This window comes from Lagenorhynchus albirostris, chromosome 16 (genome assembly GCF_949774975.1).
Source record: "Lagenorhynchus albirostris chromosome 16, mLagAlb1.1, whole genome shotgun sequence".
NCBI classification, from domain to species: Eukaryota; Metazoa; Chordata; class Mammalia; order Artiodactyla; family Delphinidae; genus Lagenorhynchus; species Lagenorhynchus albirostris.
The window spans coordinates 59,592,262-59,620,145 of record NC_083110.1 but is presented as its reverse complement, the minus strand read 5'-3'; the positions used below and the strand labels follow the sequence as shown (position 1 = coordinate 59,620,145).

Genomic DNA, 27,884 nt, shown 5'->3' with positions numbered 1-27,884 from the left:
ACCAGGTCATCATTTTGTGGGGGAAGGGAACAGCAGGGGTCTTATTATGCAGATTACCTCACTAAGTGCTGATCAGGAAATTTCGGATTGTCTACTTAAAGGTTCCATTCCTGGGAGAGGTTGGAATTGCAATTAAGTGTTGCTTTGCTCTTGTGGGGGCAAATGACTCCATTTGGACTTGTTATTTCTGGCTTTTAACAAAACCAGTAGTATTTTGTTACAGCAGCCCTAGCAGACTAATACATTTAAGGCCTATCTTCCTCCACTAGACTCTGAACTCCATAAGGACTGAGAATATGTCTATATTTCACCACCAAATTCTCAGTTCAATGTCTGCCTCCAAGCAGGAGGCAAGAAGCCAATATATCTTTGTTTAATTCATGAGCTAATGAGTAAGTGAATAAATGAGGCAGGGTTATGTTCATTTCATGCTGAAAGCTCTCCCTCTTCAGATCCTTCAATGCTCTTCTGTGAGATAAACAGCAGACATGTTGAGTAAATATTTATTTAGGGAAGGCAGGAACATCCCAGAAAACAAGAACCCAATAAGTGTCACATTCTAGACCATTGAAAGGGATCTGAAATGAGTGACTTCAACGCAGAAATATTGGGAGCTTAGGAGTGAGAATCCCACAAGGGGTGCTTAGTTGTCTTCTACCCTCCCATGCAGTGTGAGTACCCACAATAGCACAGTGTAGACATGCATGGGCACTATGCTACAGGAATTCCTCAGCTCCCCTCCAGGATCTTGGAATAATGCCTCAGAACAGGGAATCCAAACCTGGCATTGGGTCCCAAGAAGATGCTACGGCTCCAAAGAACCACCTGCGTGAGTTCTAGGGTCAGACTTCCCATATTCCCAACACCAAGAGTCTCAAATTACTCTTTTTTGCGGGGAGGGGGGGTGCTATGGAGGGATGTGGACCATATTTAAAGTCTCTATTGAATTTGTTACAATATTGCTTCTGTTTTATGTTTTGTTCTTTTGGCCCAGAGGCATGTGGAATCTTAGCTCCCCAACCAGGGATCGAACCTGCACCCCCTGCATTGCAAGGTGAAGTCTTAACCACTGGACTGCCAGGGAAGTCCCTCAAGTTAGTGTTCAGGGGTCCCAGAAAGCCAGATGCTATCCAGGTGCTCATGAGAACTTTCTAGATTGGCGCAAATTGGCCCTCTTACAAAAGTCTAATGGCCCCATGAAATGTACCTGGAGTTACAGGGCCTCTGGGAGTCCACACATGTCTTTGCATGTGTAGAGACTATGTGGGTGCTGAATTGAGGGGCAAGAACGTCCTTAACCCTTCCCAACAGTATCTCTCTCCGTTACTAGGTGGCTAAATGCCTAAAATCCTGTCACTCACATCACTCCTTAGACTCAGCATTACTATACCTGGTTACTTTTAAAAAATGAACCCTATGCCACCAATTGCTCTATGTTTTCAGTCATTAATGTCTTACTCTGAATTGGTTCACCCACTGTTTCCTCCAGGTGAGATTGACATGGGTTGGGTCAGAATGGGGGAAAGAGGGAAAAGGTATGTTTGGGGGAAAGAGGGAAAAGGTATGTATAGGGGAAACAGGTCTTGAATATAAATCCTGTCAACTTCACAGTTTTTCTAGGGCTCAGGCTCAGACCTTGACCACAGGCCCCTACATGCCTGGCTACACCATGAGTCACGCACATGGGGATTTTGATTATTCCCATGGCAGCGCGCGAGGGGAATACCGGGTTGTGGCAGCTCTCTGGCTGTAGAAGGTAAGGAGGAGCAATAAAATGTCTTTTCCTTATTCTGAACAGTTGCTCCCTTTTCCCCATGGCCCATAAATGATTGATCCACCTAAACTGGAGAAGGTTTCTGCCTCCTGTAAAGTTTGATCCTGGAGGCAGATTTTTTTTAATCCGGCAAGTGTCAGATAATTGGAAGGGTGGAGTCACACTGTAAATGCCGACACACCTTTGTCAGGACTTGTTTGGAAGCAAAGAACCGAAAGAAACAAGGGCAAGAGAAGAAGTGAACATTTTTGAAAGATCACTCAGCTCTAACACACCTTGACTGGGCCTGGATAAAAAAAAGTGGGAACAGCAGACGTCTAGAAGGAAATGTCAGGGGAAGAAGGAGAGAGGGGGCATTTACTCAAAGTTGTTTCTGGTTCCTTCAACACCTCAACCTAGGTAAGTAATAGGAATTTGACCGTTTTCTCTTCTTGTGAGATTTTAATTTGAGGTTTGCCACTGAGAACTTCAATGTTTGTCAGAGAATCTGAGATGACATTATTTAGTTTCCAGTGTTCTGGTTGAAGTGATTAATTGATCATAAATGATTACTTTGGCTTATGTGTTCTATTTTTAGGGTAGGTCTTTTAAAGGAACAACAAGAAAGTTTTGTCAGTGGGAAAGAGAAGAAAAAGGCCAGTTAAGATAAAGTGAGCTCCAGTGGCCAGATTTCTTTGGTATTGTTTTCAGTAGTGTAAAAGGACTTGTGTTAAATTGTTTTATTTAAAATATGATGAGTTTATAATTCCTTCTCTCTCAATCAGTTTCTCTCTCCCCACCCTCCTCTACTTCCCCTCTCTCCCCTTGACAGCAAGAGGACAGCTCAGAGGTGAAGTTAAAGTGTAGGTGAGTTGAGGCTTCTAGAAGTAGCCCCTGAGAACTAAGGACCAAAGTGCTGCCCGGGTGTCTGCGCTGGGAGGTTCTGATAAAGCTCAAGGGGTGGGTGGACACTGCTGTATATCACGCTTGACGATTACTGCCCCTAATCTAAAGTAAAGTGGAATATCTGAAATGATATAATTAATCCAGAAACTTCCTGGAGGCAAACTTGGAACAAGAAAAAAAAAATCTGTCTTACTTTTACTGGCCAATTTGGGCCAAAAGGAATTCATTTTGGGGTGAGAATTACCAGTTGAGGTATCTCACTGGACCACATTAACTACTAACTGACAAATTACCACTTTACTTTTTGAAGTGTAGGCAAAGCCTGTGGTACCTCACTTCTTTTGAGAAGCGGTCAATTAGTAGCCTTAAGAGTTGGATTTGTTCTGTCCATAAAAGGTAGTGAGCGAGACTTTTAAAAGAAATTCATTTGGAAAGGAGAATTGTTTCTCCTTACACCCACATGCTTTCTCTTAGAGCTAAGGCACAGATCAAAGTCGGAACTAAACGAAAGCACATGTCCAGCCCCCCAGGGAGCCCTTCCGAGAGTCAGAGGGGGCTTGCTTTACTCTCAGCCCCTTCAAAACACTCACACGAATCTGATCAGAGTTGACATGGGGGCAGTTAAAGTAAGGAGTCCTGCTTCAAGCTTGGATAGAAACCCAGATTGGTGAAACCGATTTGACCTAAGGACTAACCACATTCTTAAATTATGCCTAACCGAAAGAAGTTTGCCTCTGTCTGGTTTGGCTCATTTGCCATTGTTAGCGGCGGCAGGATTTAACCAAACATGGCTCGAAACAAGCGGCATGATCACAAAGCCAGGGCCCAAGCTCCCTCACCCCTGGGTTATGAAAATGGAGGAAGCCAAATGCAGCAAGCTGGAGACCCATTGCTGGGGAGCCACGGGGGTGGGGTGGCGTGGAGTCAGAAGCCTCTGAAACAGTTAACGCTAGGGCATGGGTGTTCATACCCCCTGCAAACTGCTTGCCCCTTCTCTGTTAACAGAGCAAGAGCTAGTGGGTGGTTTTCCCACACTTTGGTTATTCCGTTGTTTTGTTTTACAATGTAAAGTATGCAGAGATTGGAAAGTAGAAAAACACTTAGCTTCTCTATTCCCTTCTTTGTGTCAAAGACCAAGTGTTTCATGAGTTGTTATAATAAGTTCAGTGAGGTGGTTTTCTGTTGGTATCAGCGGTTTGTGCCTGGGTTACACCCCATCTTCATCGGAATAGTTTCAGGTGGATGTGACATCATTTAAATGAAGGGGAAAGGAAAAAACCTCATACAAGTAGAAAAAGGATTTTGCATTGTGTTTTCTTACATAAGAAAATGACACAGGATCATTTTTACATCTTCAGAAGAACATTAAGTATTGAAATAGCCACAAAGCAGCCCCTTAGAACTATGGATGGAAATGAACATAATTTTGGAATTAAGAACTTGAATGACCTGCTTATCCTCGGTTCTAGTTAAGTGGCTCAGACATCCAAGAAGTTTAAAATTATGCTACTTGACTGTGCTTCCATTAAGTAGTGCTTTTGGAGGAAGGTGTACGGATGAGCACTGCTGGGAGAGGCAGGCTCAGACACGTGCCTGGGCATGTAACTTTCCTTTCCCTTAAGTTACACTTTTTAAAACTACCGGCACTTAAAATATTTAAAAAGGAAGTCCTGTGGGAAAACTATAGGCCCCCATGGGATGATCCCTGTCCAGATTTGTGCCTCAACCCATCATTTTCCTTTGATAACTCACAGAAAGCTTCCCATTACCTCTGGTTTAAAGGAATCCACCTCCCAAAACATCTCTGCCATTTCAGACTATCAATCTGGGAAAGAGCTTTGGCAAGGTCAGCAGAGCTCCGTCCTGTGTACTTCAGGCCCGAGAAATCATTGTGTTAAGGCCATGGGATGCAGCCATTTAGGGACTGCAGGCTGAGAGAGAGGCAAGAACCAATGTACCTGCACCCACCTAGGGGGCCTTCTATCCCAGAGCACCAGTCAGTGAAGAGCCCCCAGGCCCTGGAGGGGGGCATCTGATTTCTTAGCAGGCTGTCTCCTCACACCCTCTGGAAGTTAGGGAACTCTTGGCTTTTTGCTGCAGATCTTAAGGCTTCATCATTGGGACCTAAGAAAAAGATGGGGGATACCTAGAAATGTCTGTTATATCTCGGGGTACAGAAAGAGCAAGAAAACACTTGCCAGTTTTGCTGCCTAGACGCTGAGACTCTTAAATGGAGTGGAGCTATCATCAGTCTGCCTTGATGGCTACAAGTGGAAACAACCCAGCCAAACCCAAATTTATAGCTGCCGGCAGCAACTTTCATTAAAGGATCATAGTAAGCAATAACTTGTGGGAAGTTAGTTTCCATGGATTGTTATAAACAGTTCCTTTCAGGATAATATTTCATATCGATTCAGGTGCCATCCTAGGTGGCTCCCCACCAGGAGCCAGGGGCATTTTTTTTTAGCCAGGGGCATTTGAACTCCAAAATACCTCCTGCTTCACAGCTAATGACCAGTTGGGGGAAAATTAAAAAAGGAGGAGGGATTTCAGAGGTACAAAAGGCAATTCATGCTTCAACAAAGGATTTCAGAGAGGGTGTCAGGTGGTAGGTAGGTTGGTGTGACATAAGTCATACAGGTAATAGCTGGAATGCAGACAGTCACAGGCTAGGTTTGGCCCACTAATGAGGTTGGACTCCATTGTTAAATTGCTTATGGAGCCCCTGCTCTTTGGCTCTGGGAAACATACCTGCAAAGAACTGTGTCTTCTCAGATGCAGCCAGGAGTTTTTCCGTGATGCCTCATTCCTTGCTGCATTTAAAAAACTCTGATGAGCAAAAAGTTGGCACATTCGATCAGGCCCTGACGCTAAGTGTGTGGATCTTGGTGAATTTCCCTGGATAGTTGACCAGTTGGTCTTGTGTGGTCTTGATTTTCAGTGGGACAGTCATTCAGGGCTGCACTAGGACTTCTGTCGGCCCTAGATAATTTTGCCTTTGTGGATGTCCTGCCTCCAGGAAAAAAACAAGCAATGACAGCAACAACAACAAACCAAAAAAAAAACCTGCATTGAAAGAATATAATCCAAGTTGGATTGTGTTCATTTTTCCTTTCGATTATAAAAAAGTTCAAACATTTTTGTGGGCCCCTGAAAGTATGATGGGGCTAGGCACTGTGCCCATTGCACCTAATGGATAAGTAGACCCTAAGGTCACCAGGCAGGAGAAAAAGACTAAAAGCGTTCAAGAAAGGTTTGTCCTGGGCAGAAGTAGCTTGCTCCAGAATTCTAGAATCCAATTTGAACTGCATCCAACAAATAAACGAGGAGGAAGGGAAGGTTGGGGGGCTGGGAGGAGAGAACCACAGGGAAAGCCAGATTTCAAGTCCCTGCAGAGCCTGAGACTGGGAACTACAGCCAAATGCACCCAGTTGGTCAGGGATCCTTGCCATGGTCTTCTGTGTGTTCAAGCCTGAATCACGTTCCTCCCCCACCCCCCAGCCCGGCCCCACCCCTTAAGTCAGCCTTGCCTTATCTCATCCAGGCTTCAGGACAGCGGACAAGACCTCAATGATTTTTCTACTCAGAACACAGAGTAAGAGTGAAGGGAGAACACAGATGACATGTACAAATATTTTCCTATGTATTTCAATAGATTTTACACTGATTTTCTTCATGTTTTCACTACTTATGTCTGTAAATAAGCATAGTAGAGCTGGTGTGTTACGAAGAGAAAGTTTCATGTTGTAAGAAGTGTAAAGTTCTACACAAGTATGACCATTATGATTTTTATCCTGATTTGAATCCATCAAACATTCTCACATCCGAACTCTAAATAATGAAGCATGAATGTCTTGTATTCGTAGAGCTCCATATAGAACACTGAACATTATGGGATACATCAAAATGAATTAGTTGAAAGCACCATGTGCTTTGACAGATATCCTTCAGCTATGTGTTACTTGGGCAAAAAGTGGAAGTTTTATAGTCAGGGCACCAGATCTTCTATGTAAGACCTTTAACATTCAGCAGGGGGCAGCCTGCTCAATTAGACCTTAAAAAAAAAAAAAAGATCCCAATACAAAAGAACAGAATCCAAGGTGGAACTATTAAATTACTATCTCACTGATACAAGAAGTGGGAATGACTCATTAAAAAATATACACACGGGGCTTCCCTGGTGGCACAGTGGTTGATAGTCTGCCTGCTGATACAGGGGACACGGGTTCGTGCCCTGGTCCGGGAAGATCCCACATGCCACGGAGCGGCTGGGTCCATGAGCCATGGCCGCTGAGCTTGTGCGTCCGGTGCCTGTGCTCCACAACAGGAGAGGCCACAACAGTGAGAGGCCCGTGTACCACACACACACACACACACACACACACACACACACACACACAATATATATATATACACGCACACACACACACATACACACACGAAAGAATTATGCTTCGAATTCTAGGAATCAAGTTTTGAATTCAAGTTTGAATTCTAGGAATCAAATCACTATTATTCAACATAGTTTTGGAAGTCCTAGCCATGGCAATCAGAGAAGAAAAAGAAATAAAAGGAATCCAAATCAGAAAAGAAGTAAAGCTGTCACTGTTTGCAGATGACATGATACTATACACAGAGAATCCTAAAGATGCCACCAGAAAACTACTAGAGCTCATCAATGAATTTGGTAAAGTTGCAGGATACAAAATTAATGCACAGGGCTTCCCTGGTGGCGCAGTGGTTGAGAGTCCACCTGCCGATGCAGGGGACACGGGTTTGTGCCCCGGTCCAGGAAGAGCCCACATGCCGCGGAGCAGCTAGGCCCATGAGCCATGGCTGCTGAGCCTGTGCGTCTGGAGCCTGTGCTCCACAACGGGAGAGGCCACAACATTGAGAGGCCCACGTACCGCAAGAAAAAAAAAAAATCACCAAAATATCTTGCATTCCTATACACTAATGATGAAAAATCTGAAGGAGAAATTAAGGAAGCACCCCCATTTACCACTGCAACAAAAAGAATAAAATACCTAGGAATAAACCTACCTAGGGAGACAAAAGACCTGTGTGCAGAAAACTATAAGACACTGATGAAAGAAATTAAAGATGATACCAACAGATGGAGAGATATACCATGTTCTTGGATTGGAAGAATCAACATTGTGAAAATGACTATACTACCCAAAGTAATCTACAGATTCAATGCAATCCCTATCAAATTACCAATGGCATTTTTTATGGAACTAGAACAAAAAATCTTAAAATTTGTATGGAGACACAAAAGACCCTGAATAGCTAAAGCAGTCTTGAGGAAAAAAAACGGAGCTGGAGGAATCAGACTCCCTGACTTTAGACTATACTACAAAGCTACAGTAATCAAGACAATATGGTACTGGCACAAAAACAGAAATATAGATCAATGGAACAGGATAGAAAGCCCAGAGATAAACCCACACACCTATGGTCAACTAATTGATGACAAAGGAGGCAAGGATATACAATGGAGAAAAGACAGTCTCTTCAATAAGTGGTGCTGGGAAAACTGTACAGCTACATATGAAAGAATGAAATTAGAACACTCCCTAACACCATCCACAAAAATAAACTCAAAATGGGTTAGAGACCTAAATGTAAGACTGGGCACTATAAAACTCTTAGAGGAAAACATAGGAAGAACACTCTTTGACATAAATCACAGCAAGATCTTTTTTGATCCATCTCCTACAGTAATGGAAATAAAAACAAAAATAAACAAATGGGACCTAATGAAACTTAAAAGCTTTTGCACAGCAAAGGAAACCATAAACAAGATGAAAAGACAACCGTCAGAATGGGAGAAAATATTTGCAAATGAATCAATGGACAAAGGATTAATCTCCAAAATATATAAACAGCTCATGAAGCTCAATATTAAAAAAACAAACAACTCAATCCAAAAATGGGCAGAAGACCTAAATAAGCATTTCTCCAAAGAAGGCATACAGATGGCCAAGAAGCACATGAAAAGCTGCTCAACATCACTAATTGTTAGAGAAATGCAAATCAAAACTACATGAGGTATCACCTCACACTGGTTAGAATGGGTATCATCAGAAAATCACAAACAACAAACAACATGAGGTATCACCTCACACTGGTTAGAATGGGTATCATCAGAAAATCACAAACAACAAATGCTGGAGAGGGTGGAGAAAATGGAAACCTCTTGCATGTTTGGTGGGACTGTAAATTGATACAGCCACTATGGAGAACAATATGGAGGTTCCTTAAAAAACTAAAAATAGAATTACTATATGACCCAGCAATCCCACTACTGGGCATATACCCAGAGAAAACCATAATTCAAAAAGACACACGCACCCCAATGTTCATTGCAGCACTATTTGCAATAGCCAGGTCATGGAAGCAACCTAAATGCCCATCGACTGACGAATGAATAAAGAAGATGTGGTACATATATACAATGGAACATTACTCAGCCATAAAAAGAAATGAAATTGGGTCATTTGTAGAGACGTGGATGGATGTAGAGACTGTCATACAGAGTGAAGTAAGTCAGAAAGAGAAAAGCAAATATCGTATATTAATGCATATATGTGGAACCTAGAAAATGGTACAGATGAACCAGTTTGTAGAGCAGAAATTGAGGCACAGAAGTAGAAGAAAAACGTATGGACACCAAGGGGGGAAAGCGGCAGGGGTGGGGGGTGGTGGTGGGATGAATTGGGTGATTGGGATTGACATGTATTCACTGATGTGTATAAAATGGATGACTAATAACCTGTATAAAAAAATAAAATTAAAAAAGAAACAGGTTATGAATTTTTGATTGTTGTGGCTGGATTATGGGAACAGGGATATTCATTGTCCTATTCTCCCTGTTTGTATATATATTGTATTATAAAAAGTTAAAGTTGAAAACAATTTAAATCTTTATCAGTGGGGAATGAGATAAATTATGGTGTCTCCATTCAATAAAAAAAAAAAAAAAATCCCAATACAAAGGAGTAGAATCCAAGGTGGAACTATTAAATTACTCTCTCACTGATACAGGAAGTGGGAATGACTCTTGTTAAAAAAATATACACACGAAAGAATTATGCTTTGAATTCTAGGAATCAAGTTTTGGTTCTCAGCTTGAATAGTAGGGACCTATACTTATGAAGTGATGGTCATAGACATGGTTATTCATGGTTTCTGGCTTTTTCCATAGGGGGCGATGGTATGGATGTAACCAAGAAGAACAAACGAGATGGCAGTGAAGTCACTGAAAGACGTAAGGGCATGAAACGTGTCATTATAAAAGTAAAAAAATTTTTGGAAAGAGTAAATAATTTATTCCTAATTCTACCACAACTACTGTATCTTTTTTTCTATTTCTTTTGTTTTTAGTTTTTTTCTTAGCTTTTTCTTTTTGCTTTTCTTCCCCACTGTATCATTTTAAATGTTTTCCTAAATAGACTATTTCTTCCTATAAGAAGCCTTTTGTTGATTTTTTTAACACACATGTAATCAAAATGTGTTCTGCTTTTTCTTCCAAGATGAAAATCACCATTTCTATGTTCCAGTTTTTATAACCAGCATTTTTAATGGTTTCATAATATCCTGTTGACTGAATTTACAACAGCTTATTTAACCGTGTTCGTTTTTAGGGATACAGGGCAACAGAAATCCAAGAGAATGATATCCCATTATTGCAGGGACAAAGTTGGAATCACACTGGTGTCACAGTTGCAGTCTACACTGAAAACTGAAAACAGACACATTTCTTTTGTGAAACTGCCCGAATAATAAACTCAGAGACATTAAAATAGCCCCTTAACAGCTCTGACTCTTTCATTTATCCTGTGACTTTCATATATTGCCAATAAAAAATTCTGGCTCCACAGACTTGGAACTTTCAGCTTAAGCAAGAATTTATTTTTATGTGTCATAGGATCCCAAAGGTCCACACAATGAGAGGTTTAGTGGAAGCTCAAGGACTATTATTCAAATCAAGCTGCCATTTTAGTCTGAAAAACCATTTCCTTTTACGCATAGAATGATGCTTCTGCTCCATTCATAACGCCATGTCGCTGCTAGGACCACCAAGCTAATAGGAACACGCAGGGTGAAGGAAAGGGTGAGGGAGCAGTACGACCGGTGTGGGATGCAGCCGTTGCCAGCAGCACAAAGTGATGCCCCACAATCTTCTTCATCCTTTTCTCCTTTCACCAACCATACGTGCATACACAACACGCATATGAATATGCTTGGGCGTGTGCACGAGAAGGGTGCTTCTAGAAACCAGCGACCTTAGCTAGATAGGTGCTCCTTGATGTCCAACCCAGAGGGAGGTAGTGGTTGGTGATGGTCACAGGCAGAGCACAGAATTGGCCCAGTTACGGTTTCGGGAATCTACTCACCTCCCCATGCTGCTGTAGAGGAGAGAGTGATTCAGGAAGGCAAGAGGTTTTTCTTCTAACTGGTGTTTTCCAAAAACACCAGAAGCTTTTGTGACCTCTGTAGACTCACCATCACTTGGAGTCTTCTCAGTTTCGGGAGGCAAAGGGACTGGATCTTCAAGTCTGTCTTGGATGTTCATCTGTCCAAGCACCAAATGTGACTTACCGACCCCCTTCCTTCCTACACCTCCTCACACTCAGGGGTGGCCCTGAAGACTTTAGAATGAATTATGATGTCCTTGAGACACCCCCAAATTCATAAAGAGGTTCAAGGTAATTATTCGCATCACAGTGTAATCAGCCAGGATGATATGCTGGCCTCAGCTGGACCGGGTGACCATTTAGAAGGGGCAGTGCAGAGAAAAAGAGTGACTTGAGGGCCTGATCCTCCTTCAAGGGCAAATCCAGGCCTGGACTAGATCTAATTGTTATATGAGAGACATTAATGCAAGACAACTCATTGTTCAAATCAGTGGGTAACTAACTACTTTTGGTACCAAAGGGATATAAACCTGTTTTCCAGGTACGTTAAGCCCTATTGTTATTGCACCTATTTGCTTTTACAGTGGGTCAGATCAAATACCTTAAAGCACAAGTGTATAAAAGTCTATATTGAACCTAATTTAATGAGCCGAACCTGTGAACGATGTGAGACCTTGCCAAAGTACAGAGGTTTCAGTACATTACTTAAGATCTCATCTTTTCTTTGTGTTTTTCTAGTTATCACGGAAACAATAACTACAAGACTTACGTCCTTACCACCAAGTAAGTGACCATCTTGAGAGCTTTCTTCTCAGTAAGGCCTGTGTGAAGGGCTCCACATGTAACCTTTTCCGTGGGTACTCACTCTCCCGTTGAGCAAGTCCAAAATATCTGAAATCTTTTATTTATTTATTTATTATATATTTTTTTGCGGTACGTGGCCCTCTCACTATTGTGGGCTCTCCTGTTGCGGAGCACAGGCTCCGGACACGCAGGCTCAGCAGCCATGGCTCACGGGCCTAGCCGCTCCACGGCATGTGGGATCTTCCCAGACCAGGGCACGAACCTGTGTCCCCTGCATTGGCAGGCGGACTCTTAACCACTGCGCCACCATGGAAGCCCTGAAATCTTTTTTTTAAACAGCTGTATTGAAATTACCTTATATCCCACAAAATCCACCCGTTCAAAGTGTATAATTCAATGGTTGTTAGTGTATTTACAGAGTCATGCAGCCCCTTTGCAACAATCTAATTTTAGAACATTTCCATCACTCAAAAAAACCCTCCACGGCCATTAACAGTCACTCCCATTCCCCCTCCCTTCTTCCCAGCCCCTGAATACCACAAATCTACTTTCTGTCTCTATAAGTTTGCCTGATCTAGACACTAAAATTTCAGAAATCTTATCCAGCCTGGGCCTGGGGTGGAGGAGGGAACCACAGCCAGGCTTCTGTCTGAATCCACTTTTTTCTCGGGAGGTTATTAGGGTTAGTGGATTCTATAATGGAGATCTGAGCCCTCAAACTAGCCCTGCACCTCTCGGGAAGCCTGGCTCAATGTGGGGAGTGGGGAGATCCCTCTCCTCCATCCACACACGAGGTTGGAGCACGATGGGCTGCCAGGTGAAACACCAGCAACCCAGAGCTCTCACTCATCCCTCCAACACTTCCAGTGGCTGCCATGTCCAGTGTACCGACCAGGCATTCAAAAAAAGCAAGCCCAACCCAGGCCTTGGCCTCAAGGAGTTTTCATCACTTGCTGACTTTTCAAATATTTAATTTTCCTAATCAGCAACTTGCTATGCTCCACCCAGGGAACTTTTTTTTTAAATTGGGTAGAATATTTGCTCTTGACATTTGTATCAAAAACAAACAAACCGAGAGCACAGCAGCATGTATCGTGCAGTGCAGGTGGGAAAGGGGCCCCAAACCAAGAGCCTCGTGGGTGAGAAGCCAGGGAAGGCTTCCGAGGGGCAGGGAACGAGGAAACCCTCTGCACTGACTCCACTTGTAACTTGTCACCTGCTCCTCCTCTCTGCAGAAGGGGGCACCAGCAACGGCTATGCTAAAACAGGCTCTCTTGGTGGAGGGAGCCGGCTGGAGAAACAGAGCCTGATGCATGGCAGCAGCGGCTACATAAACTCAAGTAAGTGCCTGCTGGTGTGAGGGCTGGGGTAGGGCAGATGGACAGGGAGAGAGAGGGTCCTGAATGGAGGGAGACCATTACCACTGTTTGTCACCCATTCCAAATACCCCAAAGAGCTGTGTAAAGGACACACATCCCACCAAAGGTGAGACTTTCGAATTATCCACATTTGAAGCCTACTTAAAATGGAATCAGTTATCATTCTGTCCCCCGATATAAATAACAATAATTCATTAAGAAGGATTCCTGGGGAGTTGACGCCTTTCCCACTGAATTACTCTCTTTAAGTCATCTCTTTTAGAAAAGGGTGTGCCTGTCTGAGGGTTTACAGTTTGAATTAACAACAACAAAAGAAACTTAACGATTGGGTTACTGTGCTAAGGAAATCTGGTGACATATGAACCCACACTTTGTGCATTTCCACTGGGCAAGCGTCCAACACAGGCCTAGTTGTTCCCAAAGAAGCATTCTTTCATGGTAGCTTTCAAACTGAAACAAAACAAAGCAGGGAAAACACACACACGCACGCGCGCGCGCGCACACACACACACACACACACACACACACACACACACACACTACCGCTGAAGCCATTTTTAAAATCTTGGAATGACACTAAAGAAAAGACCCAAGACAGGCAAACAGCTGGGCTGACCAAGTGCAGCGCCTGCCCTTACCTCTCGAGGAATACTTCCACGTGGGGCTGTATTCTAGTCCACCCAGCAGTGCTCTACGATTGCAGGCCAGGTCCTCAAGAAACATCCCGCTTCTCCATTTCCGTGCACTTTGGCCACAGACATAAAGGACCTCCCTACCTTCCAGTAGCAATAATTCCATCTCCCATTTCTGAGCAGCCACGGGAATGCTGAGGGGTGGATCCCTTCGGACGTGCTCTCCTGAAGTCCTCTGGCCCCTCCACAGGGCCCTCCTTTATTAGGAGCAGTCTGCGTGCACTTAGTGGAAACGTATGTCAATCTGTGAAGTGCTCTGAGGGTCTGTGCTTTTTCCCCTCTTGTAGGTGGGAGCACACGAGGCAATGCCTCTACCTCCAGTTACAGGAGGGCCCCTGGTGACTTGGCCTCCACTCTGCCCAACTCACCAGGCTCGACCTTTGAGAGAAAAACGCACGTCACCCGCCATGGAACATACGAAGGTACCGGTCCCACAGACTTTAAGAGAGAGCTACTCTCTTCCCTCAGTAACTTCTCTCATCCTTTGAAGACTGAAGCCTCAGCCACCTGTCTTCACCTGGGCCTTCCCACCTTTCTTTCCACTCTTGTTTCGGTTCTTTTATGGACTCAGGTTACTTGGGGATTTTGTTGATTTATTGACCCCTCATTTATTCATTTATCCATTTAGTCACTTTTTCAACTGGTATTTTATCAGATATGTACCAGGCGTTTAATGCCGTGCAGAATGCCTGGATGGACGCTTAAATGAATCAGACCTGGATCTTGTCTTCAGAGGGCCTAGAATCTAATAGACAAGTTAAGATGACAGATAAACTATAATGTAAAGTAGAAGGGGATTATATTTCCAGATGGGTCTTCAGGGAAGAGTCTATGTGGGAGGTGGCATCTGAGCTGGGCCTTCATGATGTGTAAGGCCTTTACCCGATGGAGAGCCGGTCTGTTCCAGGCTGCAGGAACAGCAGCACAGCGAAGACGGGAGTCCAGGGCTCAGGTACGAGCAGCAGTGGTACTTGTGTGAAGAGAGATGGAAAGACTCAGATTCGGTGCTAGGCCAAGACGTTTGGGCTTTATTCTGCACACAGTGAGGAGCCACAGAGATTTCTGAGCAAAAGCGTCCATCATGTCTGTGGTCCAGGACTAGAACTCTGGTTGCCATGCTCAGGACGAATAGGGCGGGAAGAGGCTGAACACGGTGACAAGTTAGGAGGTGATCAGTAGTCCGGGGAGGGGAACCTTGGCCGGGACTGCGGTGGTAGCAATGGGAGCCGACAGGAGGACCTGGAGTGAAAGGTGTTGCAGAGCTGGAATTGGCAGGCTTGTTAATTATTCAATTTGGCGGGGAAGGGAGAAAAAGGAGTCAGTGTTTCCACTGAGATTTCAGACACAGGTGGTTGGGTTCATTGTGGTGCCAAGAACTGAAGCAGGGAGGCCAGGGGGAGGCCTCCCAGTGGGTGAGTTCAGTTATTTTGTCCTAAAGTGGAGCTGCTGGCACAGCTTTCTGGTGGGGGTACCACGCAGGCAGTGGGACACATAGGACTTGCACTAAGGGGAGAAGTCAAGGCAAGACACCCGGTTTGGGGTTTTTCACAAGGAGTTGTTAGTAGAGGTTGGAAAACTGAAGGAGTTGGCCAAGGAAAGAGTTTAAAAGCAGAAGGGGGGTTTCCCTGGTGGCGCAGTGGTTGAGGGTTCGCCTGCCGATGCAGGGGACACGGGTTCGTGCCCCGGACCGGGAGGATCCCACATGCCGCGGAGCGGCTGGGCCCGTGAGCCATGGCCGCTGAGCCTGCGCATCCGGAGCCTGTGCTCCGCCACGGGAGAGGCCACAGCAGTGAGAGGCCCGCGTACCGCAAAAAAAAAAAAAAAAAAAAAAAGCAGAAGGGAGCATAGAAAGATAAAGTTGGGGGAAGATGGAGAAAGAACAGCCACATCACAGAAAGGAGGAGGAGTCAATGGCGATGCCACTGAAGTCAGAGAGAGGGAGGGAGGGAGGGAGGGAGGGAGGGAGGGAGAGCGCTCATGACCAAGAAGGAGAAGGCGAGAGGAAGACATCTGGGTCCTGCTCCTAAGGTTACTGGAGTTCCTGGTGATCTGAAGAAACATTTTAGTGGAAAATAGACAAGCCAGGCGGCAAATGGGTCTAAGAGTGAATGGATATGGGTACCAATGATAGAGAAGCAGGATTAAGGATGGGTACCCCAGTAAATGATTTTGACCCACGGCTGCCAGGTGTAGGGAGAGCCCCAAACCTAGGCCAGGTGGATGGGGTCACCACAGTGCTTCCTGCTGCTCTGCCGGCACATGGGCTTGTCTCTTCATTTCACAAGGCCCATATCCGGGACAAGCTGCATGGAGTCAGAGAACCCCTGGTGCTGACAGCACGTTCATTTGATCAGAGCCGGTTCGCTGGTGTCAGCACTGCATAGGGCCAATGCAGTCGAGGACATGAAAACAGAAAGGAAACGAAAACTTCCTGCTCTCCTTTGCTCAAACCTTGCCCCACCACAGTAGATCAGTGACCAGAAGGGAGTGCCGCAAGCACATCCATTGGGCGAATCCTGTTTAAATCTGGTGCTGAACACCCAGGCTGCAGAGCCTCAGAAAGGACCCACTCTCTGGGAAGCCGTTTGGGCCTAAGGGGCCATTTGTACTAAATGTTTTTTCCTCTCTCCAGGGAGCTCCAGCGGCAACTCTTCCCCTGAGTACCCTCGGAAGGAATTTGGTATGTCCTATCCTTATTTTCTGTAGAAATGGTCAAACGTGCCTGGCAGGGATAGAGGGGGAGCATCATGAGTTAAGCGGATTCTTCTCGAGGAGTTTGACCTCTGCTGAGCCCTCTTCCCTGCTCTTTATCCTGAAGCATCTTAAGGGGACTGTCAGCCACATTAGTTTGCTGTCATAAGCCTTTGCTCGTGAAATGGCAAGTTATTCATACAAGGCTCAGGCTTGGACAGATAAGCCCTCAGGCCAGGCAATGGTCATAGGATTTTTCCTTCCACAGGACCCACAGAGACCTCCCTGCAAAGGGGAGCAGGGCTTAGAATGCGCAGATGTCCAACATCCCAGCACCTCCTCCAAAGCAGTCTCAAAGGGACACATTTTAACCAAATGAAACCCTAGGCTGTATCTTCACATGACTTTAAATCTTTAGTCCACATTCTTGGGTTCTCACTGTGCATATGAATTTGTGATATGATCATGGATTTTACAGTGATTATAATTTCATGCATTTATTTGCATACAGTGGGAAAATGAAGGCAGTCTCTAACAAAAGACCTGGAAAGGGAAGGACCTGGCAGTCTTTCGATACAGTTGATCAGTGTGGTCAGCCAGTCCGAATGGATCATGCTCCCAACTTCCTTAGTTAACACTAAGTGTGAGCCAACTTCACATTCATTTGCTAACTTAACACCCTAAATGCACTGAGGCTTACAAAACTTGCTCTGCCCCTTGGCTATGTGGGCATGACCTACTAAGCACCCACCATACATTAAGGCTTCTATCTGGATATAAATGCACTATGAAAACAACCTCCACCTCCCACCCAAATAGGTCTGCCTCCATGTCACAAATATTTAGCATGCCACCTCTTATATGTGCCTAATATTACTTTCCTTTGTTTCTCAGCGTCTTCTTCAACCAGAGGACGGAGCCAAACACGAGGTGAGCTCTGGTGCTGGATTCAGTTCAGTTCATTCAACCAGTATTTTCTGAGCTGCTAATGTGTGTCCAGCTGTGAGCCAGGAAATGTGAGGTGTAAAGAATGAATAAGTCACGGCTTCTAAGGAGCCTGTAGCATCTGGGCGTCTTCCGCTGGCTCCATGAGGGTGGGAAGGGTAGATTTTGACAGCGACCTAGCAAGTACACGGAGTGGTTCGCACTGCTGTGGGTTGTCTGAAGGTGCTGGCGTCACATCTGGTTTCGCACCCGGCCTCCTGGGTGACTTTAACAAGATGTGCTGTAATTGCCTTTGTGCAGCAAAAAGTGAGCACAAGCCCTTCTTTTTCATCGTTCCAGGGGACAAAGGGCTCCCTGAGAGTTTTGCACTCTCCACGACTGCCTGTAGATAAGGCCCTAGGAGGGAATGTGTCCTGGAGAAAGCTGGCCTTGATATATCCGGTGAGGGTGGCAAGGAGCGTGTGAGGGCTATATGGAAGGCAGAATTCTTCACAGGCCCCGGGAGTTCTCAATGACCAGTCTAAACTTCCCAGGGGCCTGGTTGTATTGGTAACTGGAAAGTTAGGCACATACCGACCACCTACAACTTTAGGCTGATAGTCGATAGAGGCCCATACTCCACCTGAAGCTCATAATGTTAAATCACCCACTTTCTGCCCTAAAGAGGCCAGAATGGCTAAGGAAACACTACAGGCTTTAGAATTGTCTTGCTGTTGCGGAGTGGGCCCTGTGAAAGGGGCTGGTCATTGCCGATCGAGATGGAGTCTCGGGGCTCAGCCTGGCGTTTCTGCTCCAGGCACCTGGGAGGTTAGCTGTGGGCAGGCTGGGGGTGGAGAGAAGACCCCTCTTTCTAAGCACTCTTCCTGGGCACACCTAGCTTTTCTGTTCCCAGGACACAGATTGCAGAGCAGCCCAAAGATAATCTGCCGCTCAGAGCTCAGTGTCAGGCAGTGTGAACCAAGCTCCTTCATTCACAGCTTCTCCATCTCTCCCCTGTACAGAGAGCGAGATCCGAGTTCGACTGCAGAGTTCATCCCCATCTACCCGATGTAAGTGCTCAGGTCTTGGGAAGGATCCAGGAATCCAGGGCTACTGCTGTGTGTGTGTGCACGTGTGCGCGTGTGTGTGCAGTCACTCCATCATAAGTGACATGTCTAAGGCCTTCTCTGACGGGGACTCCGGGCTGGTTGCGGGGGGTGAGGAGCTCTGAGTCACTCATGGTCCCTGATGCTTCACAGTTCACAGACTAAGGGGAGACAATAAACCTACCAACCATGACAGCTCAGGGAGCTGAGGGAGTGGGGGCCACAGGAGTCTCCCCGGGCTAGTCAGTCACTTGAAGGGAGACAGAAGGGTGGGTCAGCTAGACTCAGCGAGAGGAGAGGGCAGAGACACGGGAGGAAGGTTCGGTGCAGCTGAAGGAAAAAGAGCAGGAGGGGACGCAGTGGGGCTGGTGAAGCTTAGAGAAGGCTCAGAAGCGGAGTGTGAGAGTCTGAACTTTATCTCGAATGTCAAGGATTTCCCGGTCTCTGTCTGTTGACTGTGTTGGACTCCTGTTGTTTGCCATTTTGAAATGAGCCCAAATGGGTGAGAGCCAAGTACAAAGACTAGGAGGAGAGAGATCTGGGTCGAGTGGCTCAGCAATCAGAGCCTGGGACTTGCCCAAAGAGCTCAGGGCCTGGGCTGGACTCCAGGCCTGATGCTGTCTCACCTGAGTCCTTCCAGGCTCGGGGTGCTGAGCACAAAGGATGGAGCTCTCGGGAGAGGGGCTGCCTGGGCAGTCCTCCAGCAATGTTGTCTGAAGATGTCCTGTGCGTTGCCCTTGCGCGACGCCTCCCTCCCCTCTGTTTGCCACCTCAGGAGGCACGGGGTGCTCACTCCACTGAATCACCTCGCTACAGATTATATCAGCCAGAGGGGCTTGCAATTAACCCACAGGAAAGCAGTGTAATATTTAAGAGTTATGGGCCACAAATTCCTTTTGACACTACAGAGCATACAAGGTCAGGGACCCAACACCTGAGGCATCCTGTACCCGGGATGAGACCACTGCTGAAGCATTTGTTTCAAGGGGTCTGGTGCTCCAACTGTCCTGGGTGTAAATGTTCCAGGATGACAGTGTCTTCCAGCCACAGAATCTTACCTGTGCTGTCTGATGAGGTCTAATTAGGAAATATGTACTGAGAACTTTGACCTCCTTGTAGAGGCACTGTATTTATGCGGCCACTAATATTACAAAACACCAGGTTAATCGGTGCTATAAATGGAGAAAAGGCAAAAATTATAAGGCTAACCAAAAATGTCCCGGAGGGTGAGGTGGATGCTTCATCCTCCCTAGTGTTCAGAGTGCCGCGAATGTTCCTCCCACTGCACTTGGGCTCAGGAAGGAATCCTGGGCCTGATGAAAAAGCGGAGGATTCCTTTACAGGGACGGAATTGGATGACGTCAAGCGTTTGCTCAAGGGAAGCCGATCAGCAAGCGTGAGCCCCACCCGGAATTCCTCTCACACACTCCCCATCCCCAAGAAAGGCACCGTGGAGACCAAACTGGTGACAGCGAGCTCCCAGTCAGGTAAGCCCCACAGCCCCGATCTGCTGTGGAAGGAAGGCAACAAGGTGGCAGATGTGTCCGGGCAGGACTTTCAGGCCGTGGCAGAGACTTCACAAAACCCTGAGCATTGCTCTTCCTGCAGCGTGAAAATGTGGGCTGCACCCTTCTCACCCCCGTCTGGTCAACCATTCTATGTGCTGGCTATAGTCCGGCTCTAGATCCTAGAGATTCTCTCCCAGGAGATTCTTGACATGTCCTGGGAATGTGTTGGCCAGGTTCCCTGAATGAAGACTATTGGGGAAAGTTGCAGTGTTTTCTATCATTCACTCATTCATCCAATGAACATTTATTATATGCCAAGCACCGGGCACTGAGGAAAGACAGCAGGATGGACACGGCCACTGCCCGTGTGGATGTGAGGGCCTCTGGGGGGAGTCAAGCAGGATGAGTGTAGTTCAGCATTCATATATCACGTGCCTACCAAGGGCAAGGTCTCTGGGGGAGATGAGGAAAGAAGCCAGTTCTGCTATGAGGTGAAGCTTTCCTCTCATTCACTACTGAAGAAAAACCATCTTGAGATAGTGATCTTGTGTTGTTCAATATAAAACCAAAACCTCAGGGTACTTTGTGACCTGAGTGGCTAACTCCCTCTCAGATAAGAAATAGGCAGAACTGACGTCAGACTTGAAGAAGTACCCATAGCCCCTCTTGGGGGCAGAGTGCCCCTTGGGTCTGGTTGGCACATGGGAATGTTTAAGGAGGGTTCAACCGGAGAAGGCTGCCACCCGTGTGGCGTGGCCTTGGGTTGGAAGGCTTCCCTACCTGTGCTGCTGTCTGCCTGGAATTCTACTGTAAGGGAGTCACAGGTTCATGGCATCTTGGAAGGTGGAGTCAGCAACAGAGGGAGAGAGAGACCGTTGGTGGGGACAGTGCACCAGGGGGTGGCAAAGGGGGCTTAGCAGGAGAAATGGGTGGACCGCAGAGCAAAATTTACCTACCTCAGATTTCACCAAGAGCCAGCAAGAATTTCTAACCCAAGAGGTCAGGTTTTCACCAGCTCTGAGATTTTGAACAGAAGTGAGATGACCAACTGCCCCAGTTCACCTCAGACTGAGGGGGTTGCCAGGGCATGGGATCTTCAAGGCTAAAACCAGGAAAGTCCTGGCAAACCAAGCCCACTGGATCCCCCCAGTACAGAGGGGGTTTGTCTCTCACTGGGGTGTGGTCGGGCATGTCTGTTTCCAGTGTCCGGCACCTATGACACAACCATCCTGGATGCCAACCTTCCCTCCCACATGTGGTCCTCCACACTGCCGGCAGGGTCCTCCATGGGCACCTATCACAACAACATCACAGCCCAGAGCTCATCCCTCCTCAACACCAATGCCTATTCTGCAGGATCAGGTACGTGGCTTGCAGTGCACATCCCCTCCCAGTGCTAAGCCCTCCACGCCTTATGATGGAGCTGAATGACCCCTCCGGCATTTGCCATCCCCAAGGCTTCTTAGAGGGGCTTTCTGTGGCCAAGCATCCCAAGATTTTTCCACTGGAACTTCAATTCAACTTCTATGGCATTTCCTCTGGTGGGTCCCCTATGGAAAGGACTACATGGTACCGTGTATCCAAAAAATATATATATATATATAATGGGAAAGAACATGAAAACAAATGTAAGGAACCTGGTTTCACTCCATGTGGATTAACTGTGTGACCTTAAGAGGTCATTTAACTTCTCTGGGCTTAAAGTGCCTTCTCTGTAAAATGGTCACTAACAAGAGGGGCTTGGCTGGAACTGATGTCCACTCAAACCCCACCGACCTGTGACCGCCCATTGGCTGTTATGACCCAAGGCACACCGCAGACTAATGGTTGGTTCCGTGCTGCAAAGCAAGAGCCCAGGTTTTTCCTAAAAACAGAAATGTAGCACAATGCAGTGCTGGCCTTTCTTCCTGTGCTTCTTTGCCCCTGTTCTGTGTGGATGTCCTCTCACCAGCCTTCCTCTTCCCCCACAGTCTTTGGAGTTCCAAACAACATGGCTTCCAGCTCCCCAGCTCTGCAGCCTGGAATCAGCACCAGCTCCTCAGGTCAGTGCTTGCCAGCTTGAAACAAACAGGGATGCTCTTGCCTAGTGAGGACAATGGAATGGTTTGTAGGGAGGATGTTCTTCCTGACTGAGAGCATGAGGACTTCCTCCACGCCCATGGCAACGTGGAACCAGCAGCCAAGGAGCTGCGTTAGAAGGCACAGAGCCTGCCCTCCATAGGAGACACGGCTCAGTCCCGGAGGGAAAGGGCTAAGGGGGAGGACGCCGGAGACCACACTTACGTGCTTATTCTGCTCTGGTCCCCTTACTTAATGGGAGAGGTGGAGAGATGGAAATAAAGGGGCCAAGTGAGGCAGAGCTCAGGACATTTTCAGGTGGAAAGCATTGTTAATTTAGAAAGAGCTTAACTTCACATCTTTTTATAAATATCGCAGTTCCTTGGCGGCTCAATAATGTTACTGCTTAACGTCCAAGGCAAACATAGGATCATTTTAAAGAAGTATGTGTTCACTCTAGTTCCACATGCATCGTAATAGCCTATACGTAAATAAGTGATCCGCCCACATCTTTTGTTAAAGCAATCTGCCTCCCCTCTGTGATATCATGACTAATAAATACGGTGATGGCTGGTATTCTTGCCTTCTGATTTTAACACCTCCAATTGACTAGAGTCCCACAAGCCCAGAAGACACCAGCTTCATGCTTTGTTCCTCCTTCCTTTGCTATTCAATCAATACTTTGCAAAGTCCTGACTGAGGAGGGCAGGCTGATGTTGGATCCATGATCTTGTGCCCCAAACTCTAGACAGGATGGAATAAGAGAAGCTGTTACCTGGGGAGGAATGAGCTTCTGCACATTGTTAAAAACAAACAAATAACCAGCCTTTGAAATCGTAATGGGGGCGAGGGGAGTTTTGTGTGTTTGAGCCAAGAAAAGAAAGGAGGAAAACAAGGGTCCTGCCCAGTCAGTGCTTCTTAGCCTCCACTGTGTCTGTATCCACAGCTCCCACACTGTACACCACGGCACCCAAGGGTCCTGCAGGGAAGGGAACCCCTGGGATATTTTAAATTTTTGAGGCATACAGCAACAGACCCTATGTGAACTATCGCTATTAAGTTGTGTGAACCTAACTACTCAATAAATGGAGCTTAGTAACTTTTGCCTGGGGTAGGGAGGTGGGGTATTAAAAAAAATCGCCGTGTCAGTGAGAGTGTGGGAACTGAGAATGTCAGGGATCTCTGTCATATGCAAAGGCATTACTTGTGAAAATGGTTTGGGGAGCTCCTGGGACTGGCTGCCTTAACCTGGGGGGGCCTCATCTATGTACCTGCACTCACCTGTCCTCAATTCCTCTCACAGTGTTTGGCATGCAGAACAATCTGGCCCCCAGTTCACCCGCCCTGTCCCATGGCATGACCACCACCTCCACAGGTCCGTAACTGGGGTTTGGAGCCTAGGGGATGGGAAATAACGCCTCTTTGCAGCTATAACTCACAATAGCCCTTTTCAAGAAGGGAATTAGAGGGGCAAAAATGTCCCTAAAAATCAATCGACCTTTCCCACCAAAGAAACAACCCTCCACACCTCGACCCAGAGATGCCAACCTGAATCATGTGCTGGCTCAGACATGAGTGGGAGCCTGTGCTGGCAGTGTCTCCTGTATATCCCCATGTCTCACTGCTGTCCTTGACAGCCCACTGTCACTGCAAGTCAATCATCTGGCTGACTTTATAGTGCACCCGGTGGGGTGGGGGACAGAAAATGTGTGAGCCTCAGCCTTTGAACTCAACTTGCTTACCGTTAAGTTGGAGCAGAAAGTCTAAGACACATGAAACATCTGGGGGATCCTGTTAGAGAGCATGAATCAAGCTGTGCAGAGCAGGTGTTAGCTGAAGGAATTCAGAAGGGAAGGAAATGTGGGAGGGTCTGGGAGGACTTCACGGGGGAGGTGGCCTTTGGAATGGTCCTCCAAGGATGGGGATTATATCATAGACGTTTTCATCTAAACTCACTGCTGCCCCCAAGGTGGGAGAAAGTTGATTCTATTATTCATTATTATTCTGTTCATTATTATCGGGTTGGCCAAAAGTTCGTCCAGGATGCTACCGAAAACCCGAATGAACTTTGTGGCCAACCCAATATCTTCCTCTCACCTGGGGAGGCTGCCTGTCGGCCAGGGTGGGTCAGGCTGCTTCCACCCAGCGTGGAGCTGCCCTCCTATGCTGGCTCTGCTCATTCATAGGTTCCTCTCTTGCAGCATATGGTGTGAAGAGAAACATGCCCCAGAGCCCTGCCGTTGTGAGCACTGGGGTGTCCACCTCCACAGGTGAGTGCTGTCCCCAGCTGCTGGGGGCAGGCTGGCCCACAGGAAGAGCTGCTTCTGAGTGACACATGGCAGGAGGGGACATAACCCATTGGTGGTCTGAGGTCTGCAAATGGGACTCACCCCACGGGCCTCTTGGTTGTTTTCAGGAGTGGGCAGGGGGGTATGCCCCTTACCTTACCTTGGCCTTCCTGTCCCAGGGGGCCAGGAAGCTCCACACCTGCGCAGGGTCAGGCACTCACACCCCAGCCCCCACCCTTGCTGGAAGCCCCTGGCCTGGTTACTGGTTACCCATCACAAGGGCCAGGGCGCCCCCCAGAAGCTGCTGCACCCTCCCTACTTCCCGTGGAATCTATCAACTTAGGCTGCCACGAGTCATGTGTCCATCTCTTCCGTTGCACTGATTCTGGTGCGTTTCCCTCCATTCAACAACTCATTCACCTGCTTTGTGTGAGACCGTGTTCTGAGTTCCCAGATTACAGACATAGGCAAGGAGGCTAGATTCCTGCCCTCACCAGGCTGACAGTTCCAGTGGAGGAGGCAGATAACAAACAAGTGGAAAAAGTATACAAGATAGTCACAGTAAATGACACATAATTGAAGGGCTGACATAATGGGGTGGTAGAGACAGGCCTGTGTGTATGCTGGACGGAGTGGTCAGGAAAAGCGCCCCCAGGCTGCAAACACTTGAGACCTGCAGTTAGAAATGAACCCACCCAGTTGATTAAAGAAAGGCCTGCCTGACACAGCAACTTTTGACCATTCACTGAAGACCCTGTAATGTTCAGGTAGAGGGCAGCCCTTCAGGCAAGCCCCCAGCACTTCTGACATTGACCTGACCTCCTGATGGCCAGGCCCAGCTAGGCAGGGGAGGGTGTCTCTGGTCCCCAAGATGCTTCTTAGTAACCATGGAGAGCAAGAGCAGGAGACCCTCTGACACACCCACTAACCCTTTCTTTTCCTCCACACTCCTTCTCTTCCTCTTCTCCTTCTTCTGGTCATTTCTTCCCTCTTCCTCTCCCTCCACATTTTCCGTCCTCCTCACCCACTTCTTTCCTCTCCAGCCAGCACCACAAGTGTCCAGAACAATGACCTCTTGCACAAGGACTGTAAATTCCTGATCCTGGAGAAAGACAACACACCTGCCAAGAAGGAGATGGAGCTGCTGATCATGACCAAGGACAGCGGGAAGGTCTTCACCGCCTCCCCCGCCAGTGTCACTGCAAGTACGTGGGAGCCCACGAGACCTGGGTTTTGGAAGAAGGACAAACAGCGTAGACAAATGTCCTAGCAAGATGGTTTGAGACATTTGAATGATGAAACCACAGTCATCCCATTCAAATGGAAAATGGCTGACAAATAGGGTGTCCCAGGGTCTGCCTTGAATGCAGACAAGTCAGGGAAATTCCAGCAAAGAGCTCCCAGAGTGTCTTTGGGCAATAATAAGTCTCCTAACCACAGGCCCAGACTGGGGGGATTAACCCCGGGAAAGCAGGCCCTCTTCCTACCAGGCTAGCTTCTACCTCCACAAGCGGGAAAGGATGTGGGCTGGCGGGAGCGGGGAGACAATATCCGGGGTCATCGTGGGTTGTGTGCATAGCTTCTTTTTCAGAGGACACCCTAAAAAAGGAAAAGCAAGCTGCATGCACCACTGACACCTACCTAATGTCAGAAGCTAATGGTAAGAGCAAATCTGATTGCTGTCCACTTTGACTCCGGCCAATCCATCTGTCATTCATTTGTCTCCCAAGACCTCAGCACTCTGCGTGTGGTCCTGGACCAGCAGCATCTGTGAGACCTGGGAGCGCGTTAGAAATGCAGAATCCTGGGCCCTAGCCCAGACCTGCTGTGTCGGAGGCTGCATTTTAACAAGCTCCCCTGTTGATTCACAGGTGCTAATTATAGAAGCAAACTCTTCTCATGGTCCATCTAAAGTCCACAGTGGTATTTTTTTCTCACCTTACTTGTCCTCCATAATTTTCAGAGCTAATAGAAAAAGGCTTTCCAAAGCGCTTGCTAGCTTTATTTTTTTTCTTCCCAAATACCTGGATTCTGTCTTGGATAACCACATTTCTTCACTGCTCTGCTTCCTGTGAATCTCTCCAAATCACTGATTTTAAGGAGGTCAGTAAAGGAAGAGAAAAGTTAAGTCACAGAACATTTTTTTAAAAATGCAAATGACATCAGTTATAATCCTCTCAAGGTTGGAAGCCAAGTCTTCTAAGTTAGCAGTTCCTTACATTTTAGGGGTGGAGGTGGGGTTTGGAGCCCAAAGATCCTTTTCAGAATCTGATGAAAGCTATAAACAAGTTTTCCCAGAAAATTCCACACATGCCCACAAACTCAGTGGTCAGATAGCATCCAGGACTCATGATCAGCCCTCCTCCAAGCCCGTCTTTGCCTTTCTGTTCCCTCCACCCCAGGTTAGGAACCTGTGTGTAGTCTTGTAACCAAGAAATCAAGAGTCATTTCTCACAGGCACATTTATTATTTGAATGCCATGGTCATTCCTAACACGGTCCTCCAAAGAATGTCTCGAGCTTTAGAGGTTGAAAGGCACAAGAAGGTTATGACACTGTGCTTTTTCCCACTGTGACTTGTTTGCCAAGCCATGTCTTCAACAATGTGATTGTTGCAAATATGAGATCTGTGAGGACTTAGTTAATAGATGTTCCTGCACATGCACGTGGCTGTTCCACAACGTCCCTGGGGGCACATCTACTTCAAGCCCTGTCCCAAGTCCACGCACAGGCTGGACTGGACTGGGCTCCTGCAGTTGAAAGGCTCAGTCAAAACATGTGTTCTCGGTGTTTGTATTTCAGGAGACGTGAAGACCGTGTCCGCAAAGGGCAAGGCCGCCTCTGCAGGTGAGTAAGACCTGGACCCTGCAGTGACTGGAGCAGAAAGGGCTGGTTATGGTGAATGGAATAGATAACGGCCCCCTAGCCTGGAGCCAGGGCGTGCACGAGCCCCCCAACTCTACAGATCTTCCCCAAAAGCCTTCAGTGGGAGCGAGGTGGAGGGCGGGAGAGGGGCTGGCTGGGGGCTGGAGCAGGGCTGCTGAAGGAGCTTAGCTCAGGAGATGTGCTCACGGGCCACACTGCCCCTGCTGGGTGCCCATTGTCTGCCCTTAGCTGCAGAGTCTGCCAACATGGCAGGAGCAGCACAGCAAGGCTACTGTCGTGTCTTACGAACCACTCCCCTCCCCCCACCCACACGGGCTGCAAGGTGACACTAAGGCCACGCACTTCTCCGGTCGTTTACACTTTCCTCACTTGCTCCCATAATCTGTGAGAGAAGCAGATCAAGGAGTGTCAGCCCATTTTAGATACTAAAAACTAAAAACGCTTTCACTGAAACTAAAAAATAAATA

General features: G+C 47.0%; 1 protein-coding gene across 5 annotated transcripts in view; it reads left to right on the top strand.

Moving 5' to 3' along the window:
• The first annotated feature begins 2,017 nt into the window (after positions 1-2,017).
• The window catches only part of COL17A1 (collagen type XVII alpha 1 chain), a 51,442-nt gene continuing 25,575 nt past the window's right edge, over positions 2,018-27,884 (top strand). For 2 of the 5 annotated variants that reach the window (XM_060126643.1, XM_060126644.1), the window contains exons 1-16: positions 2,018-2,173; positions 9,870-9,932; positions 11,821-11,865; positions 13,122-13,226; positions 14,245-14,379; positions 16,590-16,637; positions 17,543-17,578; positions 18,595-18,642; positions 20,022-20,165; positions 21,390-21,548; positions 22,157-22,228; positions 23,548-23,619; positions 24,446-24,514; positions 25,576-25,737; positions 26,112-26,193; positions 27,332-27,378. In XM_060126643.1, coding sequence (XP_059982626.1) covers positions 9,881-9,932; positions 11,821-11,865; positions 13,122-13,226; positions 14,245-14,379; positions 16,590-16,637; positions 17,543-17,578; positions 18,595-18,642; positions 20,022-20,165; positions 21,390-21,548; positions 22,157-22,228; positions 23,548-23,619; positions 24,446-24,514; positions 25,576-25,737; positions 26,112-26,193; positions 27,332-27,378 — 1,276 coding nt within the window. In that variant the 5' untranslated portion in view covers positions 2,018-2,173; positions 9,870-9,880. Of the gene's footprint in view, positions 2,174-2,568; positions 2,621-9,869; positions 9,933-11,820; positions 11,866-13,121; positions 13,227-14,244; positions 14,380-16,589; positions 16,638-17,542; positions 17,579-18,594; positions 18,643-20,021; positions 20,166-21,389; positions 21,549-22,156; positions 22,229-23,547; positions 23,620-24,445; positions 24,515-25,575; positions 25,738-26,111; positions 26,194-27,331; positions 27,379-27,884 lie in introns of those variants that run through there. The other 3 variants (XM_060126640.1, XM_060126642.1, XM_060126641.1) reach the window with 3 other exon arrangements.